The 19545-nt window shown below is 28.3% G+C and overlaps 1 protein-coding gene across 3 annotated transcripts in view; it reads left to right on the plus strand.

Annotated features, from left to right (window-relative positions):
• Window positions 1-16812, plus strand: part of LOC124490863 (solute carrier family 4 member 11-like) — a 33760-nt gene extending 16948 nt beyond the window's left edge. The window contains exons 1-17 of one of the 3 annotated variants that reach the window (XM_075734878.1): window positions 1760-1805; window positions 1868-2002; window positions 2100-2175; window positions 5124-5208; window positions 6676-6799; window positions 10022-10222; window positions 10327-10408; window positions 11257-11381; window positions 13046-13160; window positions 13222-13428; window positions 13512-14190; window positions 14293-14399; window positions 14487-14652; window positions 14756-14929; window positions 15022-15217; window positions 15304-15473; window positions 15544-16812. In XM_075734878.1, coding sequence (XP_075590993.1) covers window positions 1797-1805; window positions 1868-2002; window positions 2100-2175; window positions 5124-5208; window positions 6676-6799; window positions 10022-10222; window positions 10327-10408; window positions 11257-11381; window positions 13046-13160; window positions 13222-13428; window positions 13512-14190; window positions 14293-14399; window positions 14487-14652; window positions 14756-14929; window positions 15022-15217; window positions 15304-15473; window positions 15544-15610 — 2718 coding nt within the window. In that variant the 5' untranslated portion in view covers window positions 1760-1796 and the 3' untranslated portion in view covers window positions 15611-16812. Of the gene's footprint in view, window positions 1-738; window positions 2003-2099; window positions 2176-5123; window positions 5209-6675; window positions 6800-10021; window positions 10223-10326; window positions 10409-11256; window positions 11382-13045; window positions 13161-13221; window positions 13429-13511; window positions 14191-14292; window positions 14400-14486; window positions 14653-14755; window positions 14930-15021; window positions 15218-15303; window positions 15474-15543 lie in introns of those variants that run through there. The other 2 variants (XM_075734877.1, XM_075734876.1) reach the window with 2 other exon arrangements.
• The last annotated feature ends 2733 nt before the right edge of the window (window positions 16813-19545 follow it).

Raw genomic sequence — 19545 nt, forward strand, 5'->3', positions numbered from 1 at the left:
AAAAAAAAAAAACAAAAAACAAAAAACAAAAAACACACACACACAGACATTGCACACTACAACACATTACACACATCAGACATATATTACTACTTTATATAATGATTTGATTCTTGGTTTGTTGTTGTTGTTGTTGTTGTCGTTACTACTGAAAACAAAACAAAATCATCTGATGATGATGATGATGATGATGATGATGTATATGAACACACACACATTAACCAAAGATTCAAGTAAACCTAAACAATAATTACATTGAATCATCCATCCATCCATCCATTTATAAGCCATCTACATTTTCAACTTAATAAATTTTCAACCAACCAACCAACCAACCAACCAACCGACCGACCGACCGACTATCCATCCATTGTTTTTTTCTTGTTGTTGTTGTTGTTGTTGTCTTTTATATTCTTTATTCTTCGACATTATTATAACACATCTATGTCTATCCGTCCATCACAAATCATCATGTTTTCATTGAAGAATCTTATTCATCATCATCAACATCAACATCATCATCATCGTCATCGTCATCATCATCATCATTATTATCATCATAATCATTGTTTATCGACGTTGTTATTATTACTGTTAATGTTATATTGTTTTTCAATGATATAACTATAAAAAAAAATTAGGTTTCAAATTCATTTCCATCCTTTATTTAATTATAAATTCTTCAATCATCATTGTTGTGATGTATTTGTTTGTTTGTTTGTTTTTTTTTTTTTTTTTTTTGAAATAATCTGTGATTAAATTATTATCAAATCACCACCATCAATATCGACGATTGAATCAAGAGAAAAAAAGTTTTTGTTTCTTTTAAAACAAATGTCGATACGACTTTTTTTCACTTAATTCTGATATTATTTGAACGAGAAAAAAAACCAAAATTCAAGAATAACCAGAATAATAATGGAAGAAAATAATGAAAATAAAATTGTTTCATCCACATCAAATGATGGAAACATTGATGATGATCAAAAACAAAAAAAAAGAAGAAGAACAATCAAAACCACAATCATTATCATTATCATCATCATCATCATTGTCGTTGTCGTCATTATCATTAACAATGACCAAAGATGAAGAATTGACTTTTATAAAACAACCATTGGATGAAGATAATGATGGTAATAATGATGATATTGTTGCTCAAACACCATCAACGACGACGACGACAACGACGACAACGGCAAAGACAAATTTGGAGAAAAATTTAAAACAAACAACAACAAAATCAATAAAATCTAAATTATTAAACACTGCCAAAATGAAACGGAAACCATTTATATCGACAACAAAAATAACAAAAACAAGACATACATCGATTGAAAATGTAACGGCCACTATGATTGGCAGTAGTGGTGGACAACAATTTACACCACAAAGACAGCAACCACCATCCATTCTAATACATCCGGCAAATTCGCCCGAAGAATATCATTATCAACATGAACTAAATCCATTGAATTTACAACAACAACAACAACAATCATCAAAGGTGACCATTGATGTTGGTCGTAGACGTGCCTCTGTCACTAGTACTCAGATGACAACTGATATTGCTACTGTTAGTAGTATACCTGATACTAGTCGACAACAACAACAACAACAACAGACAACATTATCATTAAATCCATCAGCAGCAAGACGTAGAAAATCCTGGGATCAAAAAGTTACCGGTCCCATTAGACGTGCTAGTCAGGCCTTAATAAATTTATCCGGTGTATTATATACCGGTAGTGATAATGTTTCTTCACTAAGTACGACCATTTTTGGTCATAATTATTATGGACAATGTAGTCGTCGTGATTCTCGTTCACGAACACAAGAGATAATATTAATGTGTTCTTCATTTCAGCGACTTCCAATGAAAGATTTTGGTGCCGAAGTACGAGCTTCAATGGATGTTGATCAATTTTTACAACAAGCAGTATTATTATTGGATATAACAGAAACATCATTAGAAGGAATTGTTGATCGTATGTTACGAAAGGTGAGTTAAATTATAGTGAAAATTAAAAAAGAAAAAAAGTTCAATTTAAAATTCTCTAAAACTTTTCATTTTTTTCCCCACCCCAAAAAAAAACAAGGTTATCGATGGCCGTGAACCATTGACAACACTTAAAGAAGCAAAAACAGCATTGTTCACACACGATTCTGGTGAATGTAAGTGATGAATTTATCTATTTTTTTCACTCATAAAAAAAATTAAACAAACAAAACAATTTCGATTATATTACAAAAACAAAAACATTATTGCGTGTTTTCAATGCATTAAGATTTGAAGACGAATATCAATATACTAATAATCAATGGTCAATAATCATCAATAATTATTATCTCCTTGTGAGTTGATGATGATTATTTATTGATTATCAATTCATTTCCAATCAATGATAATGATGCTTAAAATGTCTGATAATTATGTGGTCTCTGATGATGATGATGATGATAATCAACTTTTTTTTCCTGTACACTAAAACAAACAATTCATGTGACCATAACAGAATATTACGTTGGATTCTGTGTTTGTCTTTTTTCGTTGCACCGAACAAACATTAGTATCACACATAATGACCACTTTATTACAATCAAAAAACAAGCACATGTAGCGAATAAATCAATGGAAAATCAATCATAGAGAAAACATTCAATTATTCAAAATTGTAATTCATATGTGTATGTGTGTGTTTTCAACAAATTGATAAATTTAAATTGAATTTTTTTTCCATTTTTTTGAAATGCTTTCACACACACACACACACCCCAATGATCAAATTCAATTTTCGATTTGTCAAATCATATGATTGTCCATGTCATCCATGTTTTGGATTCTTTTTCTTTTTCTTACACATTGTCATTGCGTTGAAAATCGTTTTATTTTATTTTTTTTTTCATTCACCAAATACCGAATTTTATGTATGAATAAATTCATCACATTGATGCAATGACAAAAAAAAAAATTTTTGAAAAAATTGGAAAAGAAAAAAAAACTAGAATTTTTTTTTCTTGCAATTCAATTCAATTCAATTTGAATGAATAAATGTTTGATCCGATTGAAATGGTGGATAACCAAGAAAATAAAAGAATAACCGCATCAATATTTTCAATATTATTATCACATAGTGCAAGATGCACACACACACACACGCCCAGAAAAACACCCAATATCCAAAATATATCTATCAACATCACGTTTTCTTTTCTTTTTTGTTCAGTTTTTTTTGCACAGCCTTTTTATCTTTATTATCTGTATTATTATTATTCAGCCAAGAATTTGATTGATTCATTCATCATTCATTTTATATTCGTTTCCTTTTTTTTTGGTTGTTAGTGAGTAGTGTATTTATATTCAATTTCAGGAATAAAAATATTTTTTTTTATTCCCTGTTCCATGTAATATTTATTTGGATACAAATAGTCAATGTGTGTGTGTGTGTGCAGAACAACATTTACATTACATTATGGCCGGTATCCAATGAAATGTTTCATTTCGTTTTTTTTTTCATCAAGAAAAAAAAGAGAAAATTCCTGCTGGATTTGATGCTAATATTGTTCATCCTTTATTCTGGATTTTTTTTTCGTCTTTTTTCTCATGACAAAATAAAATACTAATTTAGGATGCTGTTGTTTTTTTTTTCTCATTTCATTCGATACAATTTTGTGAATCAAATGCAATATAATAATGTTGTGAAAAAGGGTGGGGAAAAAAAACACCAAAAGTAAGATAGAGTTTTTTTTCATTTTCCATTTTATCGATTCTTTACATTTGCATGATTCAATTCGATTCTATATCTATATATATGTAGAATCGAATCATGGAAATGACTACGACGACTACAACGACGACAAATTTTATTTTTCATTTCATTTTATTTTATTTTTTTTTTTTTTTGATTTTGATTTTGATTTTCACTAATCATATTAAAATGCAATTATGATTCCCACATTTTGATGACGTCTGTCGTTCATTTATTATTACAATTGGCAACAGAATTCCGTTAGAATTCATTTAATAGTAGTAGTAGGGGTAGTAGTAGTCGTCACGGTAATCTTGATTCTTGATTCATTGGATTTCATGCTTTTTTTTTGTTAAAAAAAATTGAATTTTTTTTTCCTTCGTTTGTCACCCATCTAATTTAATTCTGTTCCTGTTGTGTGTTCCTGTTGTTGAATTTTCATTTCTTCTCGAAAATATTTGAATTTTTTTTTCTCTTCATCGTTTTACAAGTCCGCATTTTTTTTCCTCTGGTGACATTTTTTTTTTCATTATTTGTTTTTTTCCTCTTTCAATGACAATAATGAACATCAACTCTTTCTCTCTTTTTTTTGCTCTCGTTGTCAAGTCATTTCTGGCAAACAAACAGACCAATGAACAAAACAATAATCATTTTGACAAACAGAGAACAAAAAAAAAATTATTGAAAAAAAAGAATAATGTATGAACAAAAAAAATATTGCAAGAATTTGCAATATTTGCAATATTTTTTTCATGAATTTTTTCAAATTTCGTTTACTATACGGATAATAACAACAACAACGACGATGCGTCGTCAACATTCCTTTCTCTGGGTCACACACACACACAAACACACACACACATACTTTAAAGTTTCAATTTACAATTTTTCTTTTCTCCGTCACCGTACTAAACTAAACTCTATTTTTCTGCACACTTTCGATGAGAAAAAAGAAAGAAAGAAAGAAAGAAAAACCGATACTCAACATCAATTTCAAATCAATCAATCTATCACTGTTTGTAATGTATGCATGTGTTCAATCAATATACTTCAATATTCAAAGAATTTTCTTATAAACATCATGATAAAAACTTTATACTCGAATGTGAATAGTTGCAAATGAATGATGGCTGCCTATATCGAATAATAATAATAATAATAGATAATAGTTAATGTTTCGCAAAAAAAAAATTGACAAACAGAAAAAAAAACTTTCAACGACAAACAAGATTATTGCGTTTCAAAAAAAAAAAAAAAAAAAAAAATTCAAATCAAAATAAATAAATGAATAATTAATTAACTGAATAACTAACTAACTAACTAACTGTTTTATCTATTTTGTTCACTCTCTGTCTCTTTTTCTTACATTTAAAGTGCAATTACTTGCCCGTACAATTCAAGGAACATATATCAGTGATGGTGGTGGTTTCGATTACGATCAATCATGGCTATGTTCAATGTAAGTAAAAATTTTTTTTTTTTTTTGGTTGAATTTTGAATAACTTTCAAATGAATTTTTCTCTCTTTTTGTTTGTTTGTCTTGAACATAAAAACAAACAAACAAACAATGATGTTATCTGTGGCTTTTTTTTTTGCTCATTGTCATCAGTATATATGTGTGTTAAGAATATTCTTATCCGCATACAAATTTTCTATTGTTCACAAATATATATGTGTGTGTGTCGTGTCATGTATTTTTTTTTCTCTTGTTATTGTTGTTGTTGTTTTGTACACTACACTAATCTAATTGTATGTTTGTCACTACTAAAGAATCTCATCATCACTAATTCTAAGCTCTATATATTTATACGATGGTTGTATTTTATGATTACAGATTCACAATATACAACAACAACAACAGCCAATATTCAAGTTTTGATTTTTTTTTCTCTATCTCTCGCGTTTGATGTACACATGTCGAATCATCAGAATGAATAATATTTTTTTTTGTTTCGTTTGTTTTGTTTAGTTTTATGCCACAGAAAAAGAATTGTGATCATTGTCATTGTTATTCATGAATGTTTTGTTCGGTTTTTTTTATTATTATTATTTAGATGTGAATGATGTATGTTTGTTAGTATCAAGCTGTTTATCTCTCTCTCATTCTCTTTTTATGTTTTGTTTATCTAAACCAAAAGAATCAAGAATCAAAATGATAATGATGACAATGATCCATATATGATAATGTGTGAATACACACACACAGACAAACAAACACAGAAAGAGAGAAAGAAAACAAAACAAATAGACAGATGAACTGAGATTTTTTTGTTTCATTTCAGACTTTTTCCAATGAAAATTTTTTTTTTACGGTTTTTAATAGCATTGATATCCATGTGTGTTTGATGTTTTTTTTTTTTTGATATTTTCGTTGCTGTTGAAATTGTCGATTCTATTATTTGATTCAATTCAATTTCGAGTTTGATTTTTTTTGTGTGTGTGTGAAAATTTTTTTTTTTTTTTTTTTGGGCACCAAATTTGCCTTATGCATAATACATCAATTGTAATCATGATTGTCTAGTCTTTTTTGTTTTTGATTTGAAAAGCCACACGGTTTTTGTTTTGTTTTTTGTTTCAGTGTACATGTACTTCCGGATGTTGCATTTTTTGTGTGTGTGTGTGTGTGTGTGTGTAACATGGAAAAATTTTTTTTTTTGTTCCTCCATTAGCCGCTTATTATATCTAATTAATTAATTATAATTAATTTTTTTTTCTTTCTCTCTTTAATCCCTCCCATTTCTCGTTTTTGGTCATATATTTATTTTGTGGTTGTCATTTTTTTTTTTTTTTTTGGTCTCTTCACATCATACATTCATATATTTATCACCACCACCACCACCACCATCATCATTATGATCACCATGATCATGATAATCATCAACCACTACCAATTAATTGTACATTTGTATACATTGTGTGTGTGTAGGTGTAGTTTGCCTTCATTAGCTAGGCGACATGTAGCCATTGCAAGATTAAAACATCCAGCAAATATGGGCAGAAATTCACATGAAGTACGTTTTTTCATATTGGTCGTAACACCAAGTAAAGAAGTAAGTTTTGTTATTTTTTTTTTGTATTTTACATTTACAAATTGGTTTGTATTTTGTTGTATACCAACAAAAAAAAAACAGAACGATTGAAAAGAGATTCATTTCTATTTCATTTGGCCAAAAAAAAAAAAAATCATCCATCGATTCATTTATTCCAAAAAAAAAATCGATCAAGCACATTTTTTTTTGCTCTGTGTTATTTGAATGGCCTCTTTGATTTGATTAATAATATCTCTTTCTGTCTCTCTCTCTTGCTTGCTTTCTATATTTCAGTCTTTGACATGTTTCATGGCTTATATAAAATTTCATTCATTTTTTTTTACCAATTCCGGATTGAATGTATTTAGTGTTGCCAAAAAAAAAAAAATCATTATTAGAACGGTTTTTTTTCTTCTTTGGTTTCAATCCATATAAATTTTTATTATTTACTACAAATCGATATATATTTTGCAATTGATGTAGCCGCAAGCAAAATTTTTTTTTTTTTTTCTATTTCAAAATCAAATCAAATGGCCAAATATTAGGTGGTGGTAGTGGCCAAATGATATGACGTTATTATTTATTAATAATCCACTATATATGGATGTGTCCATTCATTTTTATGTTCATTTCAAGTTGTTTTTTTTAATCAAGAAAATTTTCTCTTTTTTTCCAAGTCAAAGGTGTACGATACACATGGCCGAAACAAATGTGTACAGCCCAAATTTCAGGGTGGGATACATGACAGTTGTACAACATTTAGATCAATTTTCTTTTCAAGGTTTTTTTTCTCTCTCTTCAGAGATTGTTTCGGTCTATATAGATTCGTTATTTTTTTTTCAATAAAATAAAAATCTTTTTTCGTTCATTGATTGTTTGTTTGTACGGTTATTTTGGATGTCCTTAATTGCTTCTGGTTCCGAAAATTTGGTGATTGTAAAACATTCGATTGATTTGAAATAATCAATCAATGTGTGTGTGTGTGTGTGTGTGTGTGAAATAGAGGAAGACACGAACAATATAACCATAGAAAATGAAATGAAAAAAAAAAACATCATCATCATCATCATCATCAGCATCATCGGCAACAACAACCGAATTAAACGAGATGAGAAAAAAAAATCCGAACCATCAATATAACCAATAGACAATGATAATAATAATGATTGCCACGAATTGGATCTTTGTGCATCTGATTTTTGTTGTTGTTGTTGTTGTCTCATTGCAATAAACAACAACAACAAACGACAAACAAACAAACAACATTAAGAAACACAACATGCAGCCTTTACTGACTTTTTTTTCTTTTTGATTCTTTATCTCTCTCTCTCTCTCTCTCTCTCTCTCTCTCTCTCTCTCTCTCTCTCTCTCTCTCTCTCTCTCTCTCTCTCTCTGTTTTTTTCCATCATCAACATTCACAACAAACGAGAGACATAGAGAGTGAAGAAAATGTTGAAATTTTGATCTAATTTTGTTTGTTGTTATTTGGGTGTAGAATTTTTTTTTTTTCGTTACTTTTGGTTCACTCGAATTTTTTTTTATGTGAATTGTCCTAGTTCTTTTTTTTCTTCGAGTAAAAAAAACGGATCGATGTCGTTTGTCGTTTCATTCGTTCATTCATTCATTCATTCGTTTGTTCGTTCGTTTGAATTTGTATCGAAACAAAACAAAGAATGGAAAAAAAAACAAAGAATGAACAGCGGACTGAAACAAAACTCTATAGAAGAACGATGATGATGGAACCAAAGAAGAAAAAAAAATCGAAAATATGTACAAAAGAAAATGTTTTTTGTTGTCGTTGTTGTTGTTGTTGTTGTTGTCGTTGTTGTTGTCGTCGTTGTTGTTGTTGTTGTTGTTGTTGTTACAATCCATAATGTTTCCAGAACTATCGAAAAAACTGTAAACGAAAGATAGTAGACAAAAGCAAACCAACGCGAATCTATCGATTGTCATCATCATCATCATCGTTTGATATGGAGAGAGGGGATGGTAAGAATTAACGATGATATTTCAACTTATTCACGTATTATATGAAAGTCCCCATTATTTCTAGTGTCTATGTCACGATCGGATACAGAATTTTCTTCTTCGATTTTTTTTCCTCTTCTCTTCACATTGAGCCAAACAAAAACAAAACCACCCACCCACCCCCCACCAACAAAAAAATAATGTTGTCTGATGATGATGATGATGAAAACATTATGACAAGCAAAAAAAAAAAAAATAAATAATCAAACACATGAAACAAACTGTTTTCCACTGTTGTTGTTATGTGTAGGCCATCTAAAAAAAACAAAAAGTGTTTGAGCCCAAATCATCAATCTATAATCATGATCATCATTCATAAAGTTGATTTATATATCTAAATTAGCTTGAAATTTTTTTTTCAACGCATTTTAATCATCATTTTATTATATTATTTTCTATGTTTGTTTTGATCATATAACGATATAACAATTTAATCTAATTAATCACATTCAACTTTTACACATGATGTGAATAAATAATTGATAAACTTTTAAAGAATCGATTCACACATACACACAAACACAAGAATTGATTCCAATTGGAATTTCATTCCATTCCAATTTTTTTTTCAATAAAATTTTCATTATAAAAAGCAAAAAAAAAAATCCACATCTTTGCATACAACACTTTTTTCTTCACCATTGTCTTGTTTTCAGTGTTTATTTGTTTTTTTTTTATTTATTGAAAATGATGATGATGATGATGATTGTCATATCAAGCCAACCATCAAGCAATAATGATAAGTGTTTGTGGTTTTTTTTCTCTATTGTGTGTGTGTGTGTGTGTGTGTGCTTGGTATTCTGTACATTCTGTAAATAAAACTGATGGAATTTTTTTTTTCATTTATTTTGATCATCGAATTTTTTTTTTTTTTTGAAAACGATGAAATTGTGTGTGTGTGAAAAAAAGACAGTGAAATTGAAAATTCATTCCCAAGTCAATTTTTCGTTTTCATTATGTTTGTGTGTGTGTGTGTGTATGAGTGTGAGAGTGTGGGCGTATGATAAATTGTTTTTTAAAATAAAAAATTCACGTTCCTTTAATATTTGTTTTTCGTTTTTTTTCTCATCATTTTTTTCGTTGTTCTTCTTTTTCCAATTTTAAAAACGTGTGTTTGTCGTCACCATTTTCATCATCATTTTTTATATGATGATGAAAATACGAAATATGGAACCAAACTAACCAACTGATCATTATTTTATTGTTATTATATAGAAAGGAACAAAAAATGCATTGGAAACTGGACGTACATTTGCCACAATATTTGCCGATATTGATTTTCGACAAAAATTATTAGATGTACATGGTGAAGCTGAATTCAAAGGAATTTTGCTCAAACATGCTCAAGATTTAGCTTCTGAACAAAGCAATCCAACACGTCGTATGGGTAATCATGAACCGGAAGCTGAATTTGAGGTAAATGTGTGGATTTATTTTTTTTTATTGAAAATTTACTGTAATCTATTCTCTCTTTTTTTTGTTCCTAAAATAACCATCTAAATACACACATCTACACACAGGAACCAAGATGCCATTTTGCACAAGGATTATATGATGATCTAAGACGACGTACATCACATTATCTAAGTGATTATGTTGATGGTAAGTGTTATATTTGATTTACGATATTTGCCCATTCATGATGATTAGTTTCATATTTTGATTGTTCATATTCAATTCGTTTACAATCCATTAACATTCCAATTGTGGTGGCCACAAATCCAAAACAAAAAACAAAAAAAAAATCATTTTGATTATTTCCTATTGTCATTTGTTATATTATTCTGATATATCGAGATTCATCATTCATTTATTTTTTTTTTTGGTATTAATTCCTTTCATTATGGGTGTTTGCTTACTTGTTTTTCTTTTTATTATTTGGCCTCTAAATATGAATTATAAGCTTAGCTTCAAACGATATTTATCGATATATATAGTAACAACAAAATAAGAAATTGGTAATAATTTGATTTATTTATGTTTGTTCATGTGTTCAATTATATATAGTATTTTACCATTTGAAACTATTAAATCGACCAAATAATGATGATGATGATTATTATGATTGTAATGACATATATAAAAAGAAGAGAACCAATACCAATAACGAAACAAAACGAAACAAAAAAAATCAGCTAAAGGCCATAAATATATGAATGTTTATTTCGATTTGATTATTTTGTTTTCTTTTCTTTTCTTTTGGTTCGGCTGGGTGTCTGGTTTTCTGGCATGAAAGTTTTGATTTTTTTTTATTCGTATTCAGTATCAAATATCCAAATTCCATCATATTGTTGTTGTTGTGGCATCATTAAAAGATTATTTTGGAATGAAAACGAAAAAGAAAAACATTTACAAAATATTAACCATATATATATGATTTAATGTGTTTTTTTATCTCATTTTTTTCCATTTACAACAACAACAACAACAACAACAAAAAAAAATTTTAGGTTTGGTCGGAAGAAAAACCATACAGAAAACAATATCAACCATTTTCTTCCTTTATTTTGCCTGTATATTACCGACAATAGCCTTCGGTGTCCTTAATAATAATAACACGGCGGGAAAAATTGGTATGTTGATGACGACGAGAAGAAAAAAAAATTCTTGAATCTTACTTACTCAATTTATGAAATCTTATTTTCGTTTCGTTTCGTTTCGTTTCGTTTCGTTTCATTTCATTTCAATTTTTTTTTGCTGTTGTTGATTCGTATATGCGCGTGTGTGTGTGTGTGTGTATTGCCCATCATGGATCATCATTATTGCCATCAACATTTGAAATTTATTCAAATGACTTTTATATCATGTCCTTGTTGTTACTTTTTGGCTCATAATAATAATAATAATAATATTGCTGCCGTGCTATGCTGCTGTCCATGTTTCAAAAAAAATAAAATGAAAAAAAAACCAAACTGGGAACCAAACAACAACAACAACGAAAAAAAAATCACTAACTAGGTGGTAAGTTTGTTACAATTTTTTTTTGTTGCACCATTATAATAATAATTTTATTGATGTTCTTGTGTGATAACAATGATAATGGTATGCCATTATTATTTTTTTTCTGATTCTGAAAATGAAAATGATAACTGAATTATGGTGGTAAAGCCAGCATTTATTCATTCATTCATCAAAATAAATTAAATTTGCTATTAATTTTTCTTTCTTTTTTTATTTCGTTGTTTGTCATATAAATTTCAATGATGAGATTTTTTTTATTTTCATATTTTTTTTTCATTTATAATCAGTAGTTGAATTCATTTTTCATCGTAGATGCATTAGAATTTCAGAATTCACACACACACACACACACACACGTAGATAATGGTCCTCTTCTCATGTATCATGGATCATTTAGTATTATATTTTTTTTTCTTTTCGATGCTTGATAACCAAAAAACCAAAGATCTAGGCCAAAAAATATTATTTGTACGCCCTCATTTTATTCGATCTAGTTGAATTCAAAATCGATAATCATCATCCGATATATATAATATATTGATCGAAATGATGTGAAAACAGAAAAAAAAAATTATTCTCAAATTATTATTCCTGTATGTTTTTTGTTTTTTCTATCTCTACCCATTTGTTTTTTTTCTATCGCTTTTGTTTTGTTTTATTTCATCATGATGATGATCATCATCATTATTGATCCAACGATAACGAATAAGAAATTATTTTTTTTTTGTTATTGCAATGCTTTGACTTATTTTACATTTCTTCGAATTTTGTTTGTTACGGATGTGATCAATATTGAACACACACACACACACGCACACAGACACACACACACATAATTCATTTGAAACAAATCATTCATTCACAACACGTTCACACAATAGTGAATGATAAGGAATAAAATTCCAGTGTTTCTCAAACTTTTGTGAAGAAACACTGGGAAGGACTGATCTTCTTATTCTTTATTTCAACTTTGCAAAAAAAAAAAAAAAAATTTTTTTTCTTTTGTTTTCAACATCATATTCTTGTGTCATGATAAATTGTTGTCAAATCAAGCCATAATATTAACGATAAAAAAAAGTTAATGAATTTGATCCAGTCAATATAACCGGATTTCAAGTCATTTTAATGATTTTCCGTTTTTTTTATTAATGAATCATATATAGAGATAATGATTATCAGCCATTCATTAATCATGATGAATGCGTGATATGTGAATAATTTTTTTTTGTCTTTTTGTTTCACAAATTTTTCTTTTTTTTTTGCTCTCGCATATAATCAGATATTCGAAAAGCGATCATTGGACAAACAATTGGTGGATTGTCATTTGCATTTCTTGGTGGTCAACCATTGGTGATCATAATGACAACGGCGCCTATTTGTCTATATATAAAAGGTATTTATTTCACTGACCAAATCATCATATGATTGACAATTTTTTTTTTGTTTCACCCTAGTAATCTATAACATCTGTGAAGATTTTCAATTGGATTTTCATGCAATGTATGCATGTGTTGGATTATGGAATACATTTTTTCTTGTTCTTTATGCTGTTTTTGATCTAAGCAAATTAATGAAATGGTGTACAAGATCAACAGAGGAAATATTTTCATTATTTATTAGTATTGCCTTTGCTGTCGATGCTGGTCGTGATGTAATCAAAAGTAAGGTTTTAATTTGTCAGAAAAAAAATGATGAATCATGTCCATATATTATTATCATCATCATTTGTTTTATTTCACAATAGATTTTCAAACACATTATTATAGTCCATTATGTTTAAATCAATTAAATCGTACTAGTGATCGGCAACATTTATTGCAACATTTTCGTCAACAGGCTCAAGTATTGGCACAATCAAATTTACCATTGATTGTTGAATCAATATTGCCATCATCATTTTCAAATACAACTATTGCTACTACAACAGCCGCTACTACAGCTATTATAAATAGTGATTTATTGTCAACATCAACATTAAATTATGAAAATAATAGCAATCTGAATTTAAATAATAATAATCCAAATAATAATTGGACAGATCCAATTTATCAAACGGCATTCTTTTTGGGTCATTCAAATTATTCATTATTTTCAACCACTAATAGTAATAGTAATAATAATCATCATCATCATCATCAATCGTACAATCAAAGTGTTCATACAAATTATTCATCATCATCAGATATAATACATTTATCTGCTGCCAATGTATCAACATTAGCTACAACACTTGCCTCATTGATTTGGTCTCCAGAAGCAAATCGTATATTACAGAATTTAACAACAGCAGCATTGAAATTAATATTCACTGATCTACATATGTCTGAAGATGGTATTTGTCGTCGTGAGACCAGTTTGCTTTTTCTATTGCTCATGCTTGGTACTGTTTGGATGGCTGTGTCATTGTTTAATTTTAATAAAACGTGTGTGTTTTTTTTCTGTTTTGTTTTTCAATCACGATAATTTTCCATTTTCTTTCCATTTTTGTTTGTTTCTATGTTTTCTCATTGATCAAACATCATCAGTCCTTATCTTCAAGCTAGTAAAAGAGAACTTTTAGCCGATTATGCATTACCATGTTCAGTTATTATTCTAAGTTTTATCGGATCATTTGTGTTTCGTGATATACCAGGTATGTATAGCAGGTATCACATTTGTTTATCATCATGCAATCAATATTGTTGTTGTTTTTTCCATTTCCATTTTGTTATTTTTATAGTTGAACATTTTAGATATGATGAAGAGCTACATTTAAAACGTGCACGATTAGAAGATCTTCCTTGGACGGCATTCGGTGCCTGTATGGGTTTAGGTTTTTCATTATCATTGTTATTCTTTATGGATCAAAACATTTCCGCTGCTATGGTTAATAATCCATGTAACAAGTAAGTTAAACAACATTTATTATCATGATGATGATGATTGAAAATGGTTTTTTTTCTATTTCTTTTTCTTTTTCTTCAATAAATGAAAAACATTCATCATAAGATTGAAAAAAGGCTGCGCTTATCATCTGGATCTATTTGTTGTCGGTATATTGAATGGTTTTCTATCATTGTATGCATTTCCATGGATGCATGGTGTATTACCACATTCACCATTACATGTACGAAGTTTAGCCGATGTTGAAGAACGTGTCGATCAGGGTCATGTCTATGAAATGTAAATGATGATTTATAAAATGAAAATTTTTCATCCAAAAAAATCTTGAATAATGATTTTTATATTAATTTTTTTTTTCATTACCAATATAGAATTGTTAAAGTTCGTGAAACACGTTTAACTGGAATCGTATCACACATATTGATTGGTTTATCAGTATTTTTAATACCTTATCCAATGGCTTATATACCAACTGCCGTGCTTGATGGCCTTTTTCTTTATATGGCAATAACTTCGCTCAATGGCAATCAAATGTTTGAACGTATTACGCTTTTATTCATGGAACAGGTATTTTGTTTGTTTGTTTGATTTGATTCAAATTCACAACAATTTCACTAATCAATAAACATATTTTCAACATTCATTTATAAAAGGCTGCCTATCCACCAAATCATTATATACGAAGATGTCCACAAAGAAAAATTCATCTATTTACATTATGTCAAATGGTTCAATTGGGTTTAATGTGTTTTTTCGGATTCTCACCATGGCCATATATAAAAATGGTTTTTCCAGTTATCGTCATTCTTTTGTTACCATTCAGGTATGACAAAAATTGTTTGATTGAATTAATTTTAATTTCTGTCATCATTTTTTTTTCTTCATCAAATTAGACACAAAATAGTTCCATTTGTGATTGACAATAAATATCTAGAAGCACTTGATGGTGAAAATCAATGAATAAAATAGATAGATAGATCTGTCGATTTATAAGAAATTATATTCCGTATACGATTCTCTGTTCTTGTTTCCGTTTTTATTTCATCTATAATAATCAATAATCAAACAACAACAACAACAACAACAACAAGAAAAAAAACATTGTAAATGAGAAAAAAAAAGAAAAAACACTTGTACTGCTCATCTTATTATTGAATTTTTTTTTTGTTTTTGATTTTCATCATTTCAACTAATTAAATACATTACAAATAATATGAACAAGAATCTAATCAGAATGGGAAAAAAAATTCTGTTACCATCATCATCATCATCATCATCATAAGCATCATACAAATTACATTATTGTATTTTGATTACACATACATACACAAACAATGTTCATGTCAAATATTATTATTATTCGCTGTTATTGGTTAACTGCTTAGAATATTTGTGTTTCATTTTTTTTATTCTAGTCCCCATAAAAACAACATGAACTAAATGTTGCATAATTCTTTAAATATTTACTCTCTCTCTCTATTTCGTTGTTTCTTTGATCGATTAATCGATCAATTGTTGTTTTGTTGTTGTTGTTGTTGTTGTTATATACAAAGACAAAAAAAAAAAAACACAAATCAATGATGCCTTGATTGCGTTTCTTCAAATCTTTCAACACTCGTCTTCTTATCTTTTTTTTTGACCTACTACATACGTGTTTGTACATATACAAAAAAAAAACAAAGTAATCAAGACAAGTATATTTATTGTATCCTAACAACATTTTCAAACACACCCACACACACCCACACACATACAAACATATTCTCAAATGTTCAGTAAATTTTTAATATATGACAAAAAATAGTGATATAACCGTAATTATTATCTTTTTATTGCGAAAAATAACAACAAAAAAAAATCATACACACACCCACACACACAGTGATAGTATTTTATTATTGTCATTTCACATCATATAGTTTCAAGAGATCAAATATATATAGTAAATTCTTTATGTTATTCAAAAAAAAAAAAAAAAACAGCAGCAGCAGAAGCAGCAGCAGAATTTTCTTGTTTTTTTTTCAATTTCAAAAAAATATATCTATCCACCATATATGAAACAAAAATGATATAAATTCTTTATTCTTTTAGCAGAAAAAACAACAATGATAATCAATTTAGTCAATATGATCAACAACAACAACAACAACACAAAACAGAAAATCAGAAAAATTCAGAATTTAAAAAATGAAAACAATTAATTAGTCTTTCAGACGTTGATGAAATTATTCATCATCATTACTATTATTATTATTATTATTATTATTATCATTATTGCAACAACGACAATTTATTTATAAAACAAATGAAATGGAAGAAAAGAAAAGAACAAAAAAAAATTTTATTTGTAAACTAATAAACATGTCATTATTATTAATCAAATTATATCAGAGTTATTATTGATTTTGGAAATTTTTTTTTTAGTCAAATTGTGAATGAATAAAACAAGAAAAAAAAATGCATGCATGCATTATATTGTATATTGAATCAGTGTTTTTCGAATAACATATTTATGCTGCCATCTATTATCATGAATTATGAATTGAATAATGTTATGAAAAGACAGGAAAAAAATTTTTTTTATTTTCAACGATGTGTTCTATTCGATTTTTAGCAATCCGTTATCCATTATCAATCGATTGTCATTAATCGATTTTACAATTTCTCTCTCTCTTTCTCTCTTTCTATTGTTTGTTATATATGGAATGAAATTGGGTGAAGCAACAACAACAACAACAACAACAAAAAAAACAGCTCATCTTGCATTTATTATATTTCGATATTTCATTCATCATCATTATAAACTCTCTCTCTCTCTCATTCTCAATAACTGATTTTTTTTTCTCAAGAATCGCTATTGGAAAAAAAAGTTGATCCGATTTTACGAATGAACCACAAAAAAAAATAATGATAATAATAAAATAAAATAAAAAAAAAAATAGTCGGCAAATAAAACCTTTGCAAACGAAAGCAAAAAAAAAAAAAAAAAAATTCTCATCATCATCATCATATGTATATTTTTTTTCTCCTCTGATTCCATGTGTTCAATGTTCCATACACGCATATGTCTTGTATTTGTTGTTGTTGTTGTTGTTGCCGTTGTTGCTACTGCTGCTGCTGCTGCTGTTTGCATTATATTTATTGTCATTGACAATGATGATGATGATGATTCTGTGGTCGTGTTTGTATGCGAGAATGTCAAACAAACAAATAAATAGAAAGAGAGAAAAAAAAATGATATTCCAACATTTGGTAAAACACACACACACACACACACACACCCGAACCCGAATTCGAACAACGAATGTAAACGAAATCGATTCCTTTTTTTTCATTTCAATTTCCAACATCATCATCATCATCATCATCATCATCATCATCAAGATCATTGTTGAGATTAATGGTTGATCAGCAAATGGTAAATAATGTGCAGCTATATATATACACTGGAACACACACACACATTCACAAATCGATCAAATGGCAACAACAACAAGAAAAAAAAAATTCAATTTTTCATTTGAAATTTTTTATTATTATTTTTCTTCTTCATTTTTTTTTTGAATTTTCATTTCATCATGATCATCATTTACGGTAGCGAACCAAAAAAATTATTTCACATGTATTCATATCGTTTTGATAATCGATCAAATCAAATGGTCGGTATTTTCATTTCTACTTCTTTTCATTGGAATGAATTTGAATGAAAATTTTTTTTTTTCAATTTAAATTTTTTCTGATTTCATTTTTTTGTTTGTTTGTTTGTCTTCACTACTTACTTGAAAATTATTTGCTGTGGTTTTTCTTTTGCCATATTGCCATTAATGCAAACAAAAAAAAAAATTCATTTTCCAAATTATTGAATATATGGAATAATATCGTTTGTAATCATTATTCAGACATACACACAAGAGAATTGTGAATTTTTTTTTCATTCTGCAAAAGATTAAGAAATTGGAAAAGATTTCATTACTTGAAACCAGAATCCAGAATCCAGAAAAAAAAGAAGAAATAGAAATGATTAGTATTCATAAACTCAAAACACACACACACACACAGTTGGCTAAATCAACAGAAACAAAAAAAAAAAAATTGAATTCTGATTACATCGTCGTTCTGTTAATCGTAGTTGATCAATTTTTTTTCAATTATTCTGAAAAGAAAATCGGAATTTTCATTCTATTTTTATTCTGAATTAAATCAACACATAGTGAAATACGATATGCAATATGTTTCGATTACAGAAATTTTAAATTACCTAAAAAAAACGAATTGATTCTCTTCAATACCAACACATACACACACACACACACAAAAACATTCATTTTGATTGGATTCGATTGTCAACGACGACAACAACAACAACAAAAAAAGACAATTCCAATCAACTGTTGGAATATCACCAATTGCTGATGACGATGATAATGATTACGCCAGCAAAGAATGGCCACGATTCTATGCATATAAAATATTATATGTTCAATGGCTAAAACAACGGGCGGCATCATCGATGATTGAAAAAACAAAAAAACAACAAAAAAAACTCGATTCAGGACAATCTCGTTTTTCTTTCCACAGATTTTGATTGCAACAAAAAAAAGAAAAAAAAAAATTATTGAACAACCAGCCATTGAGCCATTCAATTTTATTCATAACGATGTTTATGTGTGTGTGTGTGTGTTTGTGTGGTGTGAGTGTTTTTTTTTCATCTTCAATCGATGGCATCGATATTCCTATGTCCAGCCAATAAATTAGTTTTTTGCTTTCACGAAATTTTCAAAATCACCAACCCAATAACAACAACAACAACAACAGTAAGAATCGAATGAATATGGAAAGAAAGAGATTTTCCATTTCTATCAATGTATTTATCTGTCGATATTCAATATGATGAT

This window comes from Dermatophagoides farinae, chromosome 10, assembly GCF_024713945.1.
Source record: "Dermatophagoides farinae isolate YC_2012a chromosome 10, ASM2471394v1, whole genome shotgun sequence".
Taxonomy (NCBI): domain Eukaryota; kingdom Metazoa; phylum Arthropoda; class Arachnida; order Sarcoptiformes; family Pyroglyphidae; genus Dermatophagoides; species Dermatophagoides farinae.